General features: G+C 38.1%; 1 protein-coding gene across 4 annotated transcripts; it reads left to right on the forward strand.

Annotated features, from left to right (window-relative positions):
* Nucleotides 1–1,213: 1,213 nt before the first annotated feature.
* Nucleotides 1,214–22,070, forward strand: ccdc178 (coiled-coil domain containing 178). Of its 4 annotated transcripts, none has more exons than XM_004542786.3 (20): nt 1,214–1,392; nt 1,705–1,829; nt 4,994–5,130; nt 5,240–5,283; nt 5,373–5,452; nt 5,548–5,751; nt 5,881–6,101; nt 8,607–8,749; nt 9,256–9,409; nt 9,506–9,601; nt 10,291–10,427; nt 10,535–10,718; nt 10,808–10,870; nt 11,006–11,134; nt 11,218–11,331; nt 11,493–11,638; nt 11,818–11,977; nt 14,351–14,500; nt 18,940–19,074; nt 21,393–22,070. In XM_004542786.3, exons 2-20 carry the CDS (start codon nt 1,772–1,774, stop codon nt 21,480–21,482), a joined length of 2,445 nt encoding a protein of 814 aa, XP_004542843.3. In that variant the 5' UTR covers nt 1,214–1,392; nt 1,705–1,771; the 3' UTR covers nt 21,483–22,070. The 4 variants fall into 4 exon arrangements, with proteins under 4 accessions (XP_004542843.3, XP_004542842.3, XP_076732932.1 ...); XM_004542785.4 differs by lacking the exon at nt 21,393–22,070 and adding an exon at nt 20,140–20,443; XM_076876817.1 differs by lacking the exons at nt 1,214–1,392; nt 21,393–22,070 and adding exons at nt 2,888–3,315; nt 20,140–20,443 and having other exon boundaries at nt 1,700–1,829.
* Nucleotides 22,071–22,984: the final 914 nt, after the last annotated feature.

Here is a 22,984-nt window from a genome sequence, read left to right on the forward strand (position 1 = left end):
CAGCAAAAATGTTAAAGTTTGATACAACAAAATGTTTTAAAAAGATGCTAAAAACAAAAAGGAGCAGCTTATGGTGCATATTAACGTGGTGTTATATACACGCATACATTAAGTCGTTTGCAAGTTGCGGCATCATGTGGCTTAAAGAAGATGACGTCATGCAGATGAAACAAGTGCAAAGCTAATAAAACCAAGAGTGGACAAATAGTTGCGTTAATGGTGACCGAAGTGCAATAATATATCTATAGGTAGAACACCTTTGACTATTATTTTTAATCTGTTTTTGTAACATGCCTTCTTTTCATCATTTGTTTGTTGTTTACTTTAGCGTTTATCTTTTCAGTTGTTCTGATTGTACTGATTGTGTCGCACTCTAGTTTTTAATGTTTATATGCGCTTTCATGTTAAATTTCTTTAAATGTAAATGGAAGAAGATTGTGAGCTATTCAGGGCAGAGATTATGTGAATCATAACGAAAACCTCATTATAAAATATTAACAAAAGGAAAACCTAAATAAAGACACTACCCTGCCATTACACCACACACACACACACACACACACACACACACACACAATAAAAAAAAAACGATTAAAAAAACAACAATAAAATATTACACTGTTAAAGATTACATTTTTGAACATAAGTGTAGAGTTTTAGAAAGTCCTAAAATGTTTATTCATCGTTAAAACAACCGAACACATTTTAAGAGAGACATGATATGGTAACAGCATAGCAGCAGTGATGCTAATTCAGTGCGTTTCAGTTTTACTTTTATATAGTACAATATTACATACATGGCTTCACAGGCATAACAAACGTTATCAGATTTGATATCATCTTTGAACAGTTTCTTTTAAAACAGATTTGCCTGTTAGTTTATAAATTCAGTGGCTTATGTTTTAATGGTCACATATTTTATATGAAATTTCAAAATAACTCTCCAAAGTGCGTTCCAAGATGGCTGCTGAGTGGTGTTTAAAAGTATCGCTTTCGGTGGGATTCTTGGAAAATAGGTTACTGAAGTAGGGTTGCTGTGTCTATAACCGCCTAAAAACATAAAAAAAATACAATTTGAATTTTAAATTAATCCCACCTTTGAGAAAAATAATGTGTTTTAAAAAAATAAAAAAGTACCTAATTTCACATGCAGCTAAACAGCTGCTGCTCTTGAATGTAACTCGCCCTTCCCGAGCGTACAGGCCCCCTTGTTGCTAAGCAACCTTCGAAGAAGATTGACAGCAACTTTAGTTGATTCATTCGAAGAAAACTTTAAAGAAGGGTCAAGTTGTATTTGTTGCTGGTCAGCTGCGAGGTGTTTAATTCAGAAGAGCAGTATCACAGTTTAAGACAGTTCTCTGATGGCTGCCAGCCAGAAGCGTATTAATACAAGTAAGTTGATAGCCATTCATTTTTCCGCTTTCACTTTGTGCCATGACAACGACCTCCCCTAGCTCATTAATTTGTCATTAGCTCAGTTAATTAAACGTTAACTTAACGTTAGCTAAAAGAGCGGCATCCGGAGATGAGTGAAGGTATCAACTTGCAGTTAGCGCAACTTTGACCCAAAGTTCAACGACAGGAATTAAATCTATTATAACAGAAATATTTAGCTACCAATTATATTTTTTTGTTTTTTGGAGCTAAAGATCCAGGTTTAGATTAGACAATGAAGGTTAACTGATGTCTCTCCCGCTTTTACAGTGCGCTGAAAAGTTGCTTTAGAGTCAGCGATGTGTTCTTTTTAATACATTTTGGGGAAGTTGCAGCAATGCCGGACGTGGAACCCCTCAGATTCCCATCCAGGGAAGGACGACCAAGTCAACAAGGTGAGAAGAGAAGCGATGCACCTGCAAATAAATCCACTTTAACTCTACACATTCTCTGTTACAACAAGCAGTCTAAATTAATAACGTTGTGGATGTGTTTTTTTTTAGGCTAACACCTTGTTTAAATGTAGAGGCTTGTTATGTGTTAGGCAGTCTTCCAGGCAGTGCTTAAGCATCTGCACCACTCAGAGCTATTTAAATGCTGAGTAAATGTAATGATATTTAATGATGTTGAAGAAATGTCACTATCTAACATCATTGGCAAAAATGGCACTGCAAGTGAGGCTCACATGGGCCTCCTCTATGGCTATAATACACCCTGCCAGTATGATTTAGAGCTAATTCAGCCCACCACTGACATATTGCCTTAGCACCTTCCTATCCAACTTCAGAGTGTATTATTCATCTCAGCTGTTCAGCAGCAGATGGTCTTCTTTTTAGTTTTTCCCTTTTTTCCCCCAGTCTCTTTACTTAGTCTGAGCTACTTCACTCAGAAGCTGTTCTGGAAGCATCATGATAAGATAACTGGTCTCAGTCACGTGGAAAAGGTTGCAGATGTCACTGTCTCAGTCTTTTTGTTGTTGAGACGAGTTTGCAAACCCCTCGAGGGCATACACTTTCTCCTGTGAAGCATAGGTAAGGTTGGTCAGTGTCCGTGTTACCTTACTTAATAGACGTCTTTGGATTTTCTTGCTGTTTTTGGCTTTTAATAACAAAAATGTATTTTATGCTTGACTAAATTAAACCCCAATTAAAAAAATATTTCCTCTGGTGGACGGCTAATACTGTCAGGGTTTGGCTTTGTTGTGCTTTGGATTCTTGTTTAGTATTTATTGAGATTTTGGTTCTTGTTTTGATTAGACCCTTGTTTTTGTAATATGTTTATTCGCTCTCTGTGTTCTATTGTTTTTCCTCTCACTCCTCATTGTTATTATTATCATTATCATTATTTTTGATTACTATTGAAGGTTTGCCTTTTCACTGGGTCTTACATCATGCTTTTGGGTCTTCTCTACACCATACAACCTGACTGAAGCCAATTTTCTCTTTATACATAGGAAAAACCCTGGGGGCATTTGTTGTTGCATATGGGCTTCACCTGTTTATCACATCTAAAGGACTGGAACCACAATCCAGCTATGACTTTCAGCCTACATTGGTGCTTGTGTACCCCGAAGGTTAACAAGAAAAGGTCTGCTATAGCTCACCTGTTTGACTGGGTGACCCACGTGCTAAAAGCCTGCAGGGGCCTGGGTTTAAGTCTGCCCTGCACCACTCCCCCTTGCTCTCAACCCTACTTTCCTGTTTGAGCTTTACTAACATTAAAAAAAATTAAAGGATAAGAAGAAAAGATCTAACAGGTTCTCTCAGATCAAGGAGAGCTCAGAAGATGTCTTGGTCTGCTCAGACTTGATCTAAGTGATACAAACTAATGGATGAGACCAACCAGTGGAGATTTTAACTCCTCCCCCAAAAGTGGGACCCTGTGAGTTTTTGTCCATGGCATCACTGTACTCCCCTTTTCCCCCTCTTCTCTTTCCACTCTTTACTCACTGACTGGTCACAGCATCTTCCTAAGAATGGTTATCCTTGGAATCTCATCCCGTTAAAAGCGAGTTCTTACTCCCCCCTGTCACCAAGTGCTTGCTGATAGGGGATCATCTGATCACTCTAATTGGCTCTAAAGCCATTTTACACAACCGTTGCTATGAACTGGCGCTATATAAATAAAGTTGGACTGAATAACATGTGCTCATTGTTGCATAATTACAGAGTCAAAGAGCCTTGGGCAGTAAACCAGTTGTTGTGGTCATGAAAAATGTTTTGTGCTGAGAAAATGCTTTAGGTTTTAAAAGTAAAGAGAGCGTGCTTTCAAAAAAGGCTAACGAATACTTTTCACTTCAAAGTGCAGTAAATGGGATGACTGCCTTTAATACAACACACAGGTTGCACACAGTTGGCCTTTACTGAGATCAAGATTATTTAATACAAATACTCACAGACTCTGAAAGAATAGTGTATTCAATAGGCTTAAAAAAGAAAAGAAACTTTCACTTTTATTTAAGCAGATTTGTTTGAAATGTTTTTCAGATTAAAAATAAGTAAATAATTGTGAACTAAACTGGGACAGTCTGGAATTGGAAGTGAATTTGGACTTCTGTGGAGATGTAAAGGAAAAGTAAAGGGAAAAGGCTGTGCAGAAAACCAAAGCAGCAGACATCACAGTCACTGTTTTATTTCAGTTATATTGTTTTAAAAATGGGATGAACTGGTGCCACAGTTCTTTGAATTAAGGGCATCTTGTTGTCTATTGTCTCTTCATATAATCCTAGACTAACTTGATAATGTTAAAGTTTGGTATCTTACTGACTCTTTGGTCTTCTAATGCCTTCTGCTGATGCACTGAACTCAGCCAGGAGAAAATAAGATATAAATAAGAATATAAACGTTTACAACTCAATGCACGGTATACCAAAAATGAATGAATGTTTCCTAGAAAGTGTAACTCGTTTTTTTTCTGTGACTGCTAATTAATCACTGATTAAAACTAAGCCCCAGCGTCACAGAAACATTCGAGCCTACACTGTACTGTTGTAATAGACACCAGGATACATTTTTACATATAGTGTAGTCAAGTGAATTTACTGTATGTTTGGAATGAATTTGTAGTAACGCTGTATGTTAAGAGGCAGTGTGCAGGCTAATTTTTTAAAAACAGCATCACTTTAGTCTTTATTCATCTGAACTAGCTTATCAAAAGACTTTCTTTAATACTTGTGCAGGTTCGTAAACTGCACCGCTTTGTGACAGCCAGATGGCGTCCTTTCACCACCAAGATTTGCACCCTTTGGTTTGTGTTGAGACACTGAAAGGACTTCTCTGTTCTCTCACTGATGCTCCCAGTATTTTGCAGTCTGTAAAACCAGAATCAAAGTGCAAGTAAAGAAGCACACAACAGCTTTCACAGCCAAATAAATTTTATTAATTACTTTTCCAAAATTAATTCATTCATTTGAGCGAGTGTTTGCTTCAAATAAACAGAGTCTATTCATAAAGAAAAAGAGATAAACTGTGTTGTAGCTATTTAATATTTAATATATAGTGTATGGATTGTAGATGTGGTTGGCCTTTTACTGACCGTATGCTGTTTTATCTGTCTCAAGATCAAGTAGATCTTCAAGCTGTTTGCTCTGGTAGACGTCGCACCTGTGCTTTGCTCAACAGTCCTTCACCATGGGTCAACAGCATTATCTACCATATCCAAGAGATTAAGATGACAGTGGAAAACAGGTGTCAGCAGGTAAAATAATGGCATTGAGTGGTCCAACAGATGGGAGATTGTAACACAAATATCCTGATAGGTGTTAAAAGAAACTGAAAGACGCATTTTCCCTTTTAATTTGTGGCAGTCTGGAAGATATCAATCACAAGCTAAATACAGCAAAACTTTAAGGTGAAGTATTTCATTATTTTTTAATATGAAATGAAATATGAAATGAAATGAAGTATGAAATGTGACATGAGGTTAACTTGTTTTGTCAGATTTCAATCCAGAGACTCAGATTCTGACTCTGTGATGTCTACAGATTTGTATGTTGAAGGCTTTGCAATTTGTGCAAGAGGTAAACGTGTAGATTAGATAGCTTTGGGAATCTGACTTTACAAATTTATTGTTGTATTGTTTGTGTAGTTGAAATATAAGTTTCCTATCCCATAGAAAGTTGTCCATTATCTCCACTACTGAAGAAAATAAATGATGTCCTCAGCGAGGTTGTGTATCTGATTGAGCGGCTGGAGGCTGATCGGCAGCATGCAGAGGAAGCCCTGCTTAAAGAGAAAAAAAGGAAGAGGTTTTTGGAGAGCAAAGTGGACAGTATTTCACTGTGGAGGCAAAAAGAGCATGCTTATGTTGTGCAGAAAGGTCAGTGACCATGAGGTGTCACATCCTCATCGAACTGCTTGCTGCTTCTTGTGATGTAGCCGATTTTTTTTTTCTTCTTAAACTCACTGAGTAAGCTTTTTAATTAATTTTTGACTATTACACTTTTAGAACATGAGGCTTGCATTAGAGATATCACTGAATTAAAGTGGCAGCTGAAAGTGGAAAGAGAGGAACTTGACCAAGCCCGAGAGAAACTGTCACACACCGAGGGGTTGAATCAGCGCCTACACAAGGACATCAGTTTTGCCAAAAAACAAGTTCCAATTGTGAAGGAAAAAATCGACCTCCAGAAAGACCTCGTAAATGAGATTGACGCTAAACAAGCGGAGGTAGGCTGTAATAGGATTTATTTGTAATTTCAAACAAACATCTGCACATTTTCAATATGCAATATTGGTAGAAGATTAAGATTCGTGGAGTTATTTCCCAAGAATTCTACAAACGTGTTGTTAACACAGCACAAATATGTGAAAGTACAAAATCCAAGCAAGATTAATGTGCTTTTATGTTACACTTCAGAATGAAAAATAACAACTGAGTTGCATTTTGGGTGATTTTATTGATCGTGTTTAGTCACTGGAACTTGGGTTTGCAACTGTAGTTTACAGGTGTGGAAGGGTAAAGTTTTTTTCATTCATTTTGACTACTACAGTATAAGAGCACTTGTCATATTCTGGGTGTTCATGTAAAATCTAAAAAGTTGCACCATGATTCTAGTTTTTGTAGCTCACTTTCAGTAGCCTGTGAGTTCTTCTGTATTTCTATTTGTGATTCACAAATAGGGAAACGCTCTGGGTTGCATGCTTGTTGATGTATTTATCCACTTTCTATATAAAATGAAATTTTAATTTGTTAGTGATATTCATGATCCTCAAAGAGTGAATTGTGTTCATTTACAGTGGGGCAAAAAAGTATTTAGTCAGCCACCGATTGTGCAAGTTCCCCCACTTAAAATGATGACAGAGGTCAGTAATTTGCACCAGAGGTACACTTCAACTGTGAGAGACAGAATGTGAAAAAAAAATCCATGAATCCACATGGTAGGATTTGTAAAGAATTTATTCGTAAATCAGGGTGGAAAATAAGTATTTGGTCAATAACAAAAATACAACTCAATACTTTGTAACATAACCTTTGTTGGCAATAACAGAGGTCAAACGTTTACTATAGGTCTTTACCAGGTTTGCACACACAGTAGCTGGTATTTTGGCCCATTCCTCCATGCAGATCTTCTCGAGAGCAGTGATGTTTTGGGGCTGTCGCTGAGCAACACGGACTTTCAACTCCCGCCACAGATTTTCTATGGGGTTGAGGTCTGGAGACTGGCTAGGCCACTCCAGGACTTTCAAATGCTTCTTACGGAGCCACTCCTTTGTTGCCCGGGCGGTGTGTTTTGGATCATTGTCATGTTGGAAGACCCAGCCTCGTTTCATCTTCAAAGTTCTCACTGATGGAAGGAGGTTTTGGCTCAAAATCTCACGATACATGGCCCCATTCATTCTGTCCTTAACACGGATCAGTCGTCCTGTCCCCTTGGCAGAAAAACAGCCCCATAGCATGATGTTTCCACCCCCATGCTTCACAGTAGGTATGGTGTTCTTGGGATGCAACTCAGTATTCTTCTTCCTCCAAACACGACGAGTTGAGTTTATACCAAAAAGTTCTACTTTGGTTTCATCTGACCACATGACATTCTCCCAATCCTCTGCTGTATCATCCATGTGCTCTCTGGCAAACTTCAGACGGGCCTGGACATGCACTGGCTTCAGCAGCGGAACACGTCTGGCACTGCGGGATTTGATTCCCTGCCGTTGTAGTGTGTTACTGATGGTGACCTTTGTTACTTTGGTCCCAGCTCTCTGCAGGTCATTCACCAGGTCCCCCCGTGTGGTTCTGGGATCTTTGCTCACCGTTCTCATGATCATTTTGACCCCACGGGATGAGATCTTGCGTGGAGCCCCAGATCGAGGGAGATTATCAGTGGTCTTGTATGTCTTCCATTTTCTGATGATTGCTCCCACAGTTGATTTTTTCACACCAAGCTGCTTGCCTATTGTAGATTCACTCTTCCCAGTCTGGTGCAGGTCTACAATACTTTTCCTGGTGTCCTTCGAAAGCTCTTTGGTCTTGGCCATGGCGGAGTTTGGAGTCTGACTGTTTGAGGCTGTGGACAGGTGTCTTTTATACAGATGATGAGTTCAAACAGGTGCCATTCATACAGGTAACGAGTGGGGGACAGAAAAGCTTCTTACAGAAGACGTTACAGGTCTGTGAGAGCCAGAGATTTTCCTTGTTTGAGGTGACCAAATACTTATTTTCCACCCTGATTTACGAATAAATTCTTTACAAATCCTACCATGTGGATTCATGGATTTTTTTTTTTCACATTCTGTCTCTCACAGTTGAAGTGTACCTCTGGTGCAAATTACTGACCTCTGTCATCATTTTAAGTGGGGGAACTTGCACAATCGGTGGCTGACTAAATACTTTTTTGCCCCACTGTACATTTTCCACTTGCCACTTTCTATAGTTTATGATTGAATTAAACAGTGCGACCAAATTCAACCTAATCTGTGCTTAAAGCCTAGTGCTTATGTGCAGATGTGCTTTTACTTTGTGCAGAAAGGAAATGATTGGATGACAAAAAGTTTCAATATGTAAACACCCTTCTAAGCGTGCAGTCAGGCTTTTAGCAGTGGATCCTGTTGGTAAAAGACTCACAGTATGATTTCATAACAGTTTCATGTTTTCTTTTATTGTATATAAATGTGTAAAATTCGTCATGAAACATATTTCTGAAAAATACTAATCCCATGACTCACACTCTTCTTTAGGCTAATGACGTTCGCTCAAAAATACAGCATGATCTCCTGTTAGCCCAGAATAGGTTTAAAAACATGGAGCTGGCTGCTAAAAAAGAGAAGATATCAGCAGACCAAGAGCTACTGGCACTGAAGAATACTCTGGCAAAAAAACTGTGAGTATCCACTGAAACACACTAGAAACACATTAGAATAGATCTTCAATTAAGTCTTCATTTCAAAGTCACTTTTATTCTTGTAGTTTTAACCTTTTTCATAGAATGTAATTATCTTTCTATGATTTTATTTTATTTTTTTTAATGTTTATTATGGGCGTCTGTCTGAGAAGTTGAGAATACTTTATGGGATACCCCAGGGTTCTGTTTGGTCCTAAATGTTTTCTCCCAGGGCTATTTGCTGATGATACCAAACTTTCCAGCTAAATATTTAAATGACTATAAATAATATATAAATATTTAAAAAATATCTTCGATTTGAGGCTAAAAGATCTTCATCTTTGTTTTGTACATACATAAATTCTTTTCATGGGAAAATAATATTGATGTCCTGATACACTAAAATAATTATATAATACTTATACACATATATAGAATCATATATAACTGATTTCTTTGAATGAGGGCATATTCCTAGACAAAATAGTGTTTTATTTTTTTTCCAGGGAAAGTTTAAATCAGTTGAAGATGATGGATGATGGTCTACATGATGAAATAAAGGATGCTGAAAAGACCATTGCTCTTGCAGAAGAGAAGTGTGCACTTATAACTCAGTGTATCCCTGAGATGATGGAGCTAGAGAAAACTGAAACCGACACAGTAAGTCACACAGTCCATATTTATACTAATTATTAGCACTTAGGAGTAATGATATTAATGTTTTTCCCCCTGTTGTTTGTTGAACCTTTTTTATAGATTGCACAGTTAAATGTTCAAATTGAGGGTGAAATACATACGAATAAGAAGTTACAAGAAAAACTAATTTCCCTGCAAGAAGATATTGCGAAAACTGTAAGTAGAACCACAAAAATGTTACAAAGTCACGAATACTCTGCAGATCTCCTCATCATTTAAGAGGCCCTATTGCTACCTATGTTTGTCACAATGGCTCACTTGGTAAGACTGTATGCAGTGTTAGCCACAGAATTATCTGCGTTGTCCCCAAACCCTAGCATAAAAAATGAATCTAAAAACTGAAATCAGTGAAAGTGGAAGAAAATGGACAGTGCAAAGTTTATAGTCTAAGAAGTTTGAAATCGGTTAAAATTCTGAGTTCCCCAAGCTTTTGAGGCTCTACCAGTAAGGAAGGTGCATGATTTTCCTTTTTACAGTATAAGCTAATATCACCAAACCTAAAAAAAGCCACCAGCTCCTTTATAGCCATTCCTATAGAAGTTATGTGCATGTTTTTCCATAAATGTAATTATCCTTCAGAGTCAATGAGCAATGACTGTTACAGAGTGATACGTCTTATATATTCCCAGTAGAAAAGCAGGAAAAGCAGTTTCCTTTAACACATTCAGACAAACTCTTCCAGAATCTTTGTCGCTTTGTACTCTGCCATTAAAAATGAGTAGTGTGCTCCTTTTTTTCTCTGCAATTGAAACAAATATCAAGAACATTTCACTTAAAACCATGAGTATAAAACAAGTTTGCGTTAACACTGGTCCATGAAGTTCGTCTTTCTATGTTATCCACAGAAACTGAATGGGGAAGCAGAAGTCTCCCGCATAGAAGAACAACTTGAATCAAAACGCAAAACTTTTGCAGCTCTCCGTAAAGAAAACATGCAGTATGAACAGAGTGTGGAAAACTACAAGACAAAAATTTTGGAGAGGTACCATGGAAAAGCCAGAACATGCATCACCTTTTCATAAATATCATTACTGTGTACAGTAGTCCTTGTGTGTGTATGACGTTACTTCACTGGGTGATTTTTGTTAGCGAGAAAGCAGTGAAGCAGATGTGTGAGGAGAGGAAACAGATGCTCCAGAAAATCAGTGACAATGACGAGAAGTGGGAAAGGGCCGAGGAAGAAGTGACCCAAGTTGTATCCCGGCACAGTGTCATTCAGGCTGAGCTCGAAGAACAAGAGCAGCTAACCTTCGCAGAGAAAGAGAGGGCCAGGGTCAGTGGCAACATATGTATAATGCTCATGGGTTACAGTGTAAAATGTGAGACCACATCCTCTTTGTATGCTCTTTCTGTGCTCTACAGACAGAGATTGAAAACCTGAGGAAAGACCTGACAGGTCAGAGGACTACCCTGGAACAACTTAAGGTATATTTATGAGGTGTTTCAGAAGTAAAGTTTAGTCAGTTTGATCGACTTTGTGCATTCCCATTTCCTGGTGTTGTTTACACCTGTTGAGGTCAGTGTGATGACATTCTGGCTTTCATGTTTCTATTCCATCAGACTCAGTGTGCAGATCTCGATGAGCAACTTAAACAACAGCAAAGGAAATCAATGCTGACGAATCAGCAACTTCAGAAAGAATTTGAAGATGCATCCTCAGTGACAAAAGCCCTGGAGACAAAAATGGAGGTAGCAGAATAACTTTATAATAGTTGAGGAACATTTCAAAAGTTTAAGCAGGTACATTTGTAACTATTCTTTTTTTAAAATAGGAAATTAAAAAAATGATAGACAATTTGGAAAGGATTTCATGTGAACACAGGAAGACATTAATCAACCTTAAGAATGAGAAAGACCTCCAATGCGATCATCTGAAAGCTGCTCAGGTAAGAAGGACAAAGGTGCATGATGCAGGTTGCTAAGTCAGGTTTACTCTGTAAAGCTCATTGAGGCCAAAGCTAGTCATGGCTATGTATCAAAACAATCTCTTTCTTTCAACAAAATAGGGTTTAGACTTTTGTAAATTCATGCAACTCTTTGTTTACAGGATTTACACAGCGCTGCTATACAGAAATATGATGACACTGTGGGAAGGATCAGTAACCTTATGAATAAAAGTGAGGAATACCGGGATGCTTCAGATAAAATGGAAAAAATAGCTGAAAACATCCCAGAAGTCATAGCAGAACTTCAGTAAGTTGTGCTAGGTGTAATAGCTTAGAGTGAGGAAAGGAAGAAAAAAGGCTAATATACAACCTCCTTAGTACTTTGACTTAAATGCTCAAAAATTGTGCCACCTTTAAAAAAAAAAAACATAATTATTGCAATTATTTAGCTTTATGTGATTTGATGTGTTTGATTTCTCCTTCCAGGAGTGTTTTTGATGTGCTGGAGTTCAGAAACAAATCAGCTGCTCTCATTATGAGCACCTTGCAGTTTGATATTAATAACTGCCAACAACGAACACAGCGATCCATGCAGACACACACCGCTCATGTTACAGCAAGAAAAAAGCAAATGGAAGACACCAAGGTAAAAAAAAAAAAAGAAAAAAGAAAAATGTTTTTCTCAATAACTCTCTGTTAATACATGACTTTTGTGTCAAATACTGTGAAATCAGAGACAAGCTGTAGAAAACATCTCATTGCTTATTTGTTTATGGATTAGTGTCAGCACATTGCTTGTCACAATACTTCCCTTAAGATACAGAGAAAAGAGCTGTGTGCAATTAAAATTACAAGCCACGGTCAATCTCGTTTAAGTGCTTTTTCCGCAAATGACAACTCACTGTTGTTATAGTCTTTTGTCTGGACGAATTTGATGATGCATGTCGTGGTGAGATGCGGTGTTCTTTTTTTGTTACCTGTAGGCCAACATTTTCAAGAGCAGTTTGAATGTAAGCCCGCAGTTCACTACATCAAATAAGCATATAATCTGGACCTTGCTATATTTATGTCTGAAAATAAAATGTGACTCTGCTGTGCACAAAATGGCAAGCATTTGAACACTCCTTTGTAAGAGAAACCCCTATTTATTGTAAGGTTTTCATCTGCAGGATTATCAGCCCCAGCCAGAGCCTCTTTGCTGATGGGGGTTTCACATGGCTTATCTAATGTGAAATCGCCATGTGGTATATAGTTTCATTAAACGGTGATCAAGAATGCATTAGTTCAAAACAAGAAAAGGCAATGGAGCTTAAGCCGCCATGCATCCAAGTGCAGCAACTTTAAAGAAGTTGTTGGCGTGAGACAATTTAAGAATTAGAAGTCTTCCTCATAGACACAACTCCCATTAGCCAGATAAAAGTTAGTCATGCAAAAAAGGGTTTAGTCTTTTTCACTTGACAAAATAAGATGATATAACAACAATACTTCTCACTAAATAAAAAGATCAGAGACAAGACTGAGGTTCTAAGGAAATTGGTCACTAATCATTGGGACCAATATGAAACATGCATAATGTGTACAGTGGCAAAACATCACGGGGCGCGTGTGCATTCAGAAATCACAGTGCATGAAGCAGAATGATAGAAACCTTTATAAATGAGATTTTATTTAAAAATATGTGACCCCATCCCCCCCTGTTCTTCAGAAACCGATGCAGGTTAGTATAACTAAAAGCTGCTGGAAGCATATGTGGTTGTTTTTCAGTATGTGGTTGTTGCACACGCAGGGTACATCAAGCTGAAATAGGTTAACTGGTTAGAAATCTGTGGTGATCTCTATTCAAAGCACACTGCACACACATGGAAGGCACCTATTTTTTTGATTTGATCAGGGCTTGTCGTCTGTCGAGGATAAAGTAAACAATGCAAACTGCCGACGCTATCAGTTTCTTATGGGCAATGAAGTGTAATTTGTTCCATTTACACTTCACAACAGCATCAGATGGGCTTTGTCAGTGCTGCATGGAGTAATTAAACCTGAAATCAATAGCAGGCATTTGTCATGTTTACAGCCCCTCTTTCTGCTGGGTTAAACTCATCACTTTAGTGCTGTTCTGTTTTACTGCAGAGACACACTTCATTATGTCTGCAGGTAGAGTTGAGATATTCACACCCTTATCCAGTACTCAGGAAACATTGTTCAAATGAAAAAGGGACATGCAGAGAGACGCATCCTCACTGTGATTTATTTGCTTGATTTCCCAGAAAAGCGTACGGCGCTGTATGGCCACTGTTTATGTCGCCTTATTTAACAACACAATTACAAACTGCCTATCGTACTATATACACACACACACGAAGCAGGTCAGTGGTGCAGCTTCTAAATGGTCAGCAGGGGCTTACTGTACAGCACTCAAAGTGCTCTATATTATATCTTGCTTCACTATATTTATATATAATCTTTTTTTCTGTAGAGCTGTGAGAGTCTCTTAAACAAGAATCAGTGTAATTATTCAGTATCTATTTTGTATATGTAATGATGCTGCCAGTTCTCCTACAAGCAATCTGATGAACTAGCCCTACCGATACTTTGCATTTTTGTAAATTACTGTCAACAGTTGGAGGTGAAACACCATATTGGTGTCGGTGTTGATACCACCCTTATGAGTCAGTATAAGTATCACCCACTATGTAACTGCTAAAGTTTTATTGGTTAGTTTCACTATAATCTGTGGTTAAGTTGTTACATCAAAATAATTCCTGACTCCCACTGGAGTAAGGTATGCAGACTTAAGAAAACAAACAAACAAAGAAACTAGTATTGGGCAAGTATCCAATACTGACACACTTAATCTGAATCAATGTTTTAGATGGCAAAATGTTGACGATGTAGTGCAGGTATGTCACAGTAGTTATAATACTGGTCTGCAGTATACTGTATGCTAATTTTGGGTGATTTTACATAGTTACTGTAAACACTTAATATTTGATCCTAAACTTATTTTCTCATGCTCTTTCAGGAAGCACTTAAAATTGCGCTAAAGGAAAACAAACAGCTGGCAAGCCGGTATGAAGACCTTAGGAAGATTCTCATGGAGGCCAAACAGGAGTCTGTGTCTGCACTGAGTGAGAAAAACAGCGCACATAAATCTTTTCATTACTCCACACAGGTACATTTTATATAACCTTGCTATCTGTTCCCCTCCTTCTTCTGTTATTGTTGTTTCATGACCTAAGACCTTTGCCTTATGTTCCTTCATGTTTTATTTGGTGGTATTCTACTTTGCACCAGACACCACTTCTTTGCATATAGGCAGTCATTTTAAGGTTTTAGTTTGGCAACCAGTAAGGAGGTTACTGCAGCAGTCTAATAATGAGATAACTCGAGTGGAGGAGGATGATGGATGTGACATAATGTAATGATAGTTTTTCCAGCAAGGGGAGTAAAGCAAGAGGTTGATGGTACATGTAAATACTATAACTTCAACATTTCCCTGATTATAGTTTTGTAAGGTGGCCAGAGGTGAAAAATCTTATCATCGTCGTGTTACAAATTTGCCCTGCTCACCGCAGTAATTGGTGAAGGATCAGCAGCAAACACGGGTCAGGATCAGACAGTGCTAAAATAGCACTGGAGGTCTGACTAGTTGAGGGAGACAACTCAGCAGCATTTTACTGTTTAATCTTTATAGATTTTGACACTATTTAACTAGAATAGAATTACACATGACAAGCATAACACCAGGGAGAAGCCACACTGTTCCTGCAATGAAAAATACATATTATTTGTTCCAAAAATGACTAATACCTTTACTTGAGCAATTCCTCATCTAACTGCATGAATGTTATCAAGTGAAAAATGCATGCAAAAATAAAATCCTGTGGACAGGATTTTCCACGCTCATGATCAAAGCCTGATTTTCTTTTACTCCGGATTCAGCCTTCACCATTTTTGTTTGTTTCAACTCCACACTTGTACAACAGCAGCCTCTCGGCTAGTGTTTTATGGCTAAATTTAGTTGTTTTTCTTTGTTATTATTTTGGTATAACAAGCTCATAATCAGCAATGTTTCTGAAATGTAGATGTCGGCCTAACACATTTAATCATTTAATCTGATTTATACAGACACATTCAAATGCATTTCCTTCCTGTTTTAAATTTCCAATTATCTGTATAATGCTTGCATATTGTGTCCCAGTTAGTACATATGTTACACAATGTGAGTGCTCTTAATTGATTCGTTTATAACTGGAGGCAACAAGGTAAATGCATTTAACATTGTCAGGATCATTTGAGAGATCAGTACATTAGTGCAAGTGAGTGAGATGCCAGTCATTTGTGTTTTTCAGAGTCCATAATCTCTTTTATTAAATTTAACTGAGGGGCACAATGAAACTCATCTCTAAGGTATCACTGAAATATAGTTAGGTATGGAAACTGTGGGCAGTGACACGGTTTTCATCATTTTCAAACCCTAACCCTAAGCATAAATACTACTTTAACTGTCATGGAGGAATTTATATACAAAGTTTCACCTTTCAGTACTTTTAAAGTAATTGAATAGATGTGCAATATTCTTTGGTTATTTCTTCACAAATTAAGCAGATAAAGGTTTTGGGTAGCCTGTGAAGCAACAATATGTAGTCAAAGGTCTCTTTGTCTCTGAGTACAAGTAAAACAGCCCACTCTTAGGTTGCAAAATAAATTGATCACAGTGTTACTGAGAACACTGAGATTGGCCAGATAAACTGGTTTGGTAAATTCTGAGGAAAAGAAAATACCGTTTAGGAAAAAACGAACAAAGAAAAACAACAGAAGAACATTCATCAGGAGGTAGTTATATAGTTTTCCAAGTCTACCATAAAGAGAAGGGCAAGGGCAAATAAAGACTGTTCACCACAAGGTGAAAGCTATTAATCAGCCTCAAGAATACAAAAGGCTATATTATACTTAGCCAAAATAAATAAATAAAAGCCAGAGCAGTTCTGCAGCAACATTCACTGGACAGATGAAACCAAGATTAACCTGTACCAGAATATTGTAATGGAACGCTTGGGATAGTTTGTGATCCAGTCATAAAATATCACCTGTAAAACACACTGGAGGCAGTGTGACATATGTGCATGCACGATTTCCAGTAGCACTGGGTCACCAGTGTTTGCTGATGACGTCACTGAAACTAAAAGTATCTGGATTCATTCTAAAGTGGACAGAGCTAAATCCCCCTCAGATTTAGCCAAGTACTGCAGAGCTGGCTTTACAGTGCTTCACAGTAGAGACAGACAGTGATCCAAAGTATACTAAGAAAGCAGCCCAGCAGCTTCTGAAGGTAACTCACTTGACCTCTACTTTGTGGAGCTGCATGTTACTCCCTGAAAACAAAGTAAAAATTTGAAGCCTGGCAAAAAAAAAAAAAAAGAAAGAAAAGAAAAAAGTCAGAGTTCAGGCAGTTAATTCATACCAAAGGAGATAAATGTTATTAACAATTATTGAAACCAAAATGTATTTATGTTGATTTGTTAAATTGCAATTAGCCCTTAAAATATGGGACTATATATATATATATATATATATATAAAAGGACATTTCTCAGCCTTTAAGGTAGAACTTGAACCTTGAAGTAAAGCTTAGAGTCTGTGTTTTATTGAGTCATTTTTAGTCTACTGCGGTGGTGTATTTGGGCAAAATAGTGAAAATTGTGCCACTATCCAAACATTTTGGGATCTAGCAGTATAATGCTGACAGCAGGCATCACTTGAAGTAGTTCAAGTGGCAAACCTAAAACAATCTTCACTTGGTGTTCAGGACAGCTGCTACATAGCAGAACATGTCTTAATATGCTGAGATATGCGGACAAATATAAAAGATTACCGCTAATATGAAGTTATTCCCCACGACATTGTCCATCCAAAGCCATACATGTAAAAACATGCTAAAACAAAGAAAGTTAAAGTGCAAAATATTGTAATTTTTCACTTTCCCCCCTCCGCAGTCACATGGTAAAATGCAGGTTTATAATCATTATTAAGCTCATAAGCTGCTTTTTACTATATTTCATTGGACAAAGCACTTAGTGTTAATCTTATTTCTGTATATAGAGTGAATTGGTAACAACTACCTGCCTTTAATAGTAGTCAGCAGTGGAATATAAGTTACTATTCCATTTTATTTTACATATATATATATATATATATATATATATATATATATATATATATATATATATATATATATATATATATATATATATATATATATATATATATATATATATATAATTTATAGTCGTTTAATACTACAGGGCCATTACCTAGATGAGCACTTTGTCCTAAGAGTTAGACCTGGCCTTTGTTTGTAATGAATTATGGATTGAATTTGTTTTCCTTAACTAAATGATCACCGTTCTTTTAGCGTAATGTTGATTCTTTCTTTTTTTATTATTGAATTAATAATATAACAATAATAAAAGAGTCTGTATTCATTAAATTTATTGCCATTGTCAATCAAGACAGGTTAAAGCCTAAATTGGAGAAATTATTAGGCATATAAATGTGTAACTTTCTGAGCTAAATAATCATATTGCTTTAACACCAGTACAGAAGCAAAAATATTCTAGATTTTAACTATTACAGTCAGTCTCACAACACAAAATAAAGCACATATGTGGTATGAAAAGTGAATTATATTTATTAACTGACTAATGAAGACTCATTTAATTAATCTAATATTAGAGTTGGTAGTTTTTCTTTTAAAGACAGAAATTTCGTCATGTCAAATGTATTTACATCAGAATGCTCATGAAAAAGTGTAAAGACATTCAAGTATTCCTAATTTGCAGTTGTATATTAAAAGATACATGATTAATTAACATCTTATAGCATGTCCCAGCATCTCTGTTATCAATATCCTTTTGAATCTACTGTACAAGTAAGCACAGCGTTGTTTATGTAGAGGCTTTCAGCTCCTGGGTTTTAACAGGGTACACCATAAAGAGCATTCTTGTTATTGTCTTTTCTTCAGGAGCTGATGACTGAGCTAATTCGCTTTAGTTTTCAATGCACTGGGGAACACATTGCCAAGCAATGATAAGCTTTGTAGGAAGAGTAGAGAGATGGAGGGGGAAGAAAAGCAATGGCATCTATCAGAATTTAAACCTCTTTGCTTGAAACTGTGTTCAAATAATAAAGCAAGCAGCATGTCTTTCCAAGAGACTAGGAATAATTTCTGGTTTCAGTGGGGGGTTCATGACTCTGTGTGTATGTGTAAAATATGTCTTGAGGGGATTGGTATAAAGTTAAACTGGGTGAAGTAGAAATATTTTACTCATCAGCTTTGCAGTCACAGAGTTTGCCTCGGCTAGAACAAAACTGCTGAAGCATTTAGAGAAAATTAACCCCCCATCCTGGCAGCCAGATGTGACTGGATTCTGATGAGTGCACACGAGTGGGCAGAGAAACCAAGAGACTGTGAAATTCCTGTCAGGCCCGTGTACTGCAGAATGGGCTATTGACTGCTTTCTCTATTCCCCTCCATCATTCTTCTTGAACACTGCCATTAATTTCCTCTCCTGCCTTACCAATTCCTTTTCTCTGCCTTCTCTCCCCCTAGCTCTCTTTGTTGCAGAAGAGGATGCACAAAGCTTTGGTGAAATACTTCAAACAACGCAGCCTCTACAGCCAGGCTGAACTGGACCGGTGCCAGGCTCTTTCTCAAGAGACCGACTGGAAAATAAAAACAGCCCAGGTATTTGTACATATACATGTAAAACAGGCTGGAAAACTGCACCGACTGTCACCATTCATTTAAATGGCAAATCCTTTTATTCAACTTTCATCCCGGTCTAGGTATTCTACCGGATGGCAGCATATTCTTTTGCATACTACAGTAACTCCATGTTATGCTTGGCATTGTTTGAGCCTCATCCGGCTAGTCAGTTGCCTTGTGTCTTCTTTGACAAGCAAGAGCAGCCAGGCAAACATCCACCAAGGCTTTGTGCGTCACTGCTATGGCGGAGTTTAAGACACCACTCTTACAATGCAGTCTGTACATTTACTTATCAGATCACAGACTGATGTGATGGATGATGTGCGTGTGCTACGGTGCCTTCTGGGTGACCCTGTGTCTAAGGCTAGCTCTGCCTCTCTTTTTTGTCTGTATACATGTGTTGTCACATTGCATTAAGATTCGAGCCCGTTTTTGTTTTTTCTTTCTTTTTCTTTTTTTACACTTTGCATCTAATTCAGAGTTCATTACAACACATGGAAGATGTCCATGCCTTACAGCTTTTTTGTGAATAGTATAACCTTCTGTCTGTCTCGCCGAAGAGTTGGAGCATATTCTGCAAGGTTGAAAAGTAAGGATCTTCAATTAGAGGATAATCGGTGTCTAATCTGTGCTGTGATGTGCGATGAGGTCAAAGCGGACAGAGGGACAGTGATGAATCTTTATGAAATGTCCTGTCCAGTATTACTGCAGAGCCAGGTGGCATGCAACCATAGTATGAACTACTTCCACTTTTTCACTTCCTTTTTACTTAGGCAGTAGGATATCCTAAATCCCTCGACAGCCATATTTGGCAGTTGCAAGCTGTTGTTTTTGTGTAAAATTCTTATTTTGTTTTTGTCACTTAATTTGATCCAACAACAAATTTAGCAGATACGCTGCAGGCAAAATACGCTCTGATTTTGATTGGAGGCTTTCCAGGAGGATACCTAGTAAAGTGCTATCAGGTGGTTTCCTTCTCAGTTTCTCCTCCTCTGACTGCTTGGCATATATTTTTTTTCTTCTTTTCGATGGGTTCTGGTCCAGACATTACTGGAAGCAGCCATGTCTCAGCGGCCCAGCCTCAAAAGGCCCCAGCAGATCACAGCTCAAGGCAGGGAGGAATGGGGCACAGGGGGAGGAGCTATCAGAGAGCTGCAGAGTGTGAAGGACAAAAGAGCTGGTGTATTCAAGCGCACCACACCGTCACCCGTCACAGCTCAGCACAGGGTCCATCAGAGCAGGCAGCACTCACTTTAAACAGGCTCCTGATGAAGAGTCCAGATCAGGCTCTATCCTCCAAAAAGTACACATGGAACAAAAAAACAAAATAAAGACCTTTTGAGCTCAACTTTAAATGCCTTATGAGATTACGAGCAGGCATAATCACTTCACCTATCCAAATATTAAAACCTTCACAATTCCTATAACACAATTAGTATTTCTGACAGGGTCAAAGTTTATCAATATCAACTGGCAGTTTAATAGAAATAAAGGAATCAATAAAACTGACATTGGTTGTAACTGCAGTGAAACCAGGCTGAATCCTGATGAGGCCTGTGCTAATCCATCATGTCCACTTAACCCCACGAGCAGAACATAAGAGAGGTCAGGTTAACGCTTTCACAGTTATAGTGCTGGAATAAGAAGCCAAATGGCAGTTTGTTCAAAAGTAGCTTGAGGGAAGGGAGGCCAAGGAACCCTAGGGTGGGTGTGTAGGAGTGGGTGGGGGAGGGGGGTGTTGTAGGAGTAGGGAGGGTGGGGTGGCGGGCTGTCATCCTGTTACACTCCTGCCAGAACTGGCAGTTCAGCTTTGTGTTCTGCGAGTTTACACTGGGGATGGCATAATTGACAATGGCTAACAGCAGAGAGCAGTGCAGAGCCTTGTTGAATGGCCAGTAATGATTGGAGCAGACGCCCACTGCCCCAGTCCCAGGGGACAGTAATCCAAGATCCTGTTTCTGATATAATTGTTAGTCAGAGAATTTCTGCATGGCTAGGCTGGTTCAGATTCCCAAGCTGGTTGACAGTGCCAGGCAGTTTAATAGAAAAACTGGATGCTGAGGTTTTTAAAACAGAAGAGCACTGAACCTGGACGCGGTTCACCAGGAGCCTCTTGTTCTCCTTCCTGACGAAAAATAAGAACAAGACGGTAACTTTACTCTCGCAGCTGCAGACACGTCAACTGTGTGCGCAGGAGACACATGAAACGAAGATGCTTTATTGGTGCCTTTCTACAAAAGCAGCATTTTCCTAATTAGCCTGTTTTCATTTATTCTGTTTGTGCCTTATTTCAACAGGAGGAGATGTCAGAGGAAAGCGAACTTATCTCAGCCTTCCTACAATCCTTGACAGATGACTCTACTACTGCTGATGATGCTACGGGGTGAACAAACAAGCCAATCCAGATGCCGCTGGATCCAATGAGTAGATGCCTTCAGTTCAAATAGCAGTGTAATTGGACATTCACCTGTACCAGACAACTTACTTACCCTAGCACGCTTCACTATTCCCCCCTCTTTACTTGCAGCAAATCCATAACAATGAAACAGGTGACTTTCATGCTGCTGTCAGGACTGATCTAATTTTAGCTGGGTGAATGATTGCAATTGGCTTTGCCTCATCAGATAATTAATCTATGTCACCATTAATTGGAAAAGAGAATAATTACAGGCAGTGTTGACAGAAATTCTACGCTTCTCCAGATCCCAAGATCTAATTACAACTAGTGAAACCCCATGACCTTAACTAGCACTTAGTACACCTTGGCCACCTTGACCATGCCCATGCGAAGCCCGTCGTCTCTCCAAAGAATCTATTTTTTGTTATTGCAGCCCACACTCTTCTGCTCTCTTCACTCACTGAAAGCTGTCTCCCTCAATCACTTTTCAATATTCAATCTTAATTTTGTGGAAGTTTAGCATTTTCAATGAGCTGGAGATGAATGATTAATGAATAAATTTAAATGCTTCATTTTGTCCATGGATCATTAGTTAAGTCCTTTGTGGGAAGGACCTGAGAAAGGAGTGAAAATTATTGAGACATTAGCCTGGAGCAATCCAGGGGTAAATAGTGTGCACAAAAGGATGTTGTGTGTGCACTATCCACTGGCTTTCTAAAGAACCCTGGGGAAACACTGTTTTCAATTTGGAATCTTAACTGAATCACATTTAGTACTTGTAGAAAATTGATTTTTCTTTCATCATGTTTAAACAATGTCATACTAGTGGTAAACAACACAAAGTCTGCTCTGTATAAATGCTAAAGTGCGAAATCCCTAGATATTTATCATTTCCACAAGAATGAAAAGAAGTTAAAAAACAAACAATGTTTATATATTAATCTAAATTGTACAAATTATGCTTATGCTCATTAGAATTTTAGTAGCGTCAAGGTTAATGCTGTTAGACTACTCCTTGGAAAATATGTTACCCTTTCCTTCTGAGTTGATAGAGATGCTGTTGTTTTGTTGATAACAACAGATGCCTTCCATACTAGAGGAGACAGAAGGGGGCAGTATGGACACAACAACCTTAGCAAATAACTGACTGAAACATGTCTCAGTATCATGTTATAACACTAAGCATAACATCTCAAACTAAGACGGCTTGAAAAAAACAAAATAAAACAAGTAAAAATATATATATTTAAATCAAACTGACACATTATCTCTCATGTGGGGAAAAAAGAAGATTTTTTCAGATATTTGGTAAAGTTTCTTTACATAGGTTTTTGGGCCAACTGTATACTATAGAACAAACATTCAGCATGACACTAACTTGGTCGACTGCTCGCAAAGCCACGACGCCACTAGCTCCCTAAAAGCATCTTGAGGAGAAAAATGTTCAGTCCGTCTCATATTCTGTACTGACTATATGGCAATTTCTCAAAT

Source organism: Maylandia zebra, linkage group LG18 (assembly GCF_041146795.1).
Source record: "Maylandia zebra isolate NMK-2024a linkage group LG18, Mzebra_GT3a, whole genome shotgun sequence".
In the NCBI taxonomy this organism is placed as follows: domain Eukaryota; kingdom Metazoa; phylum Chordata; class Actinopteri; order Cichliformes; family Cichlidae; genus Maylandia; species Maylandia zebra.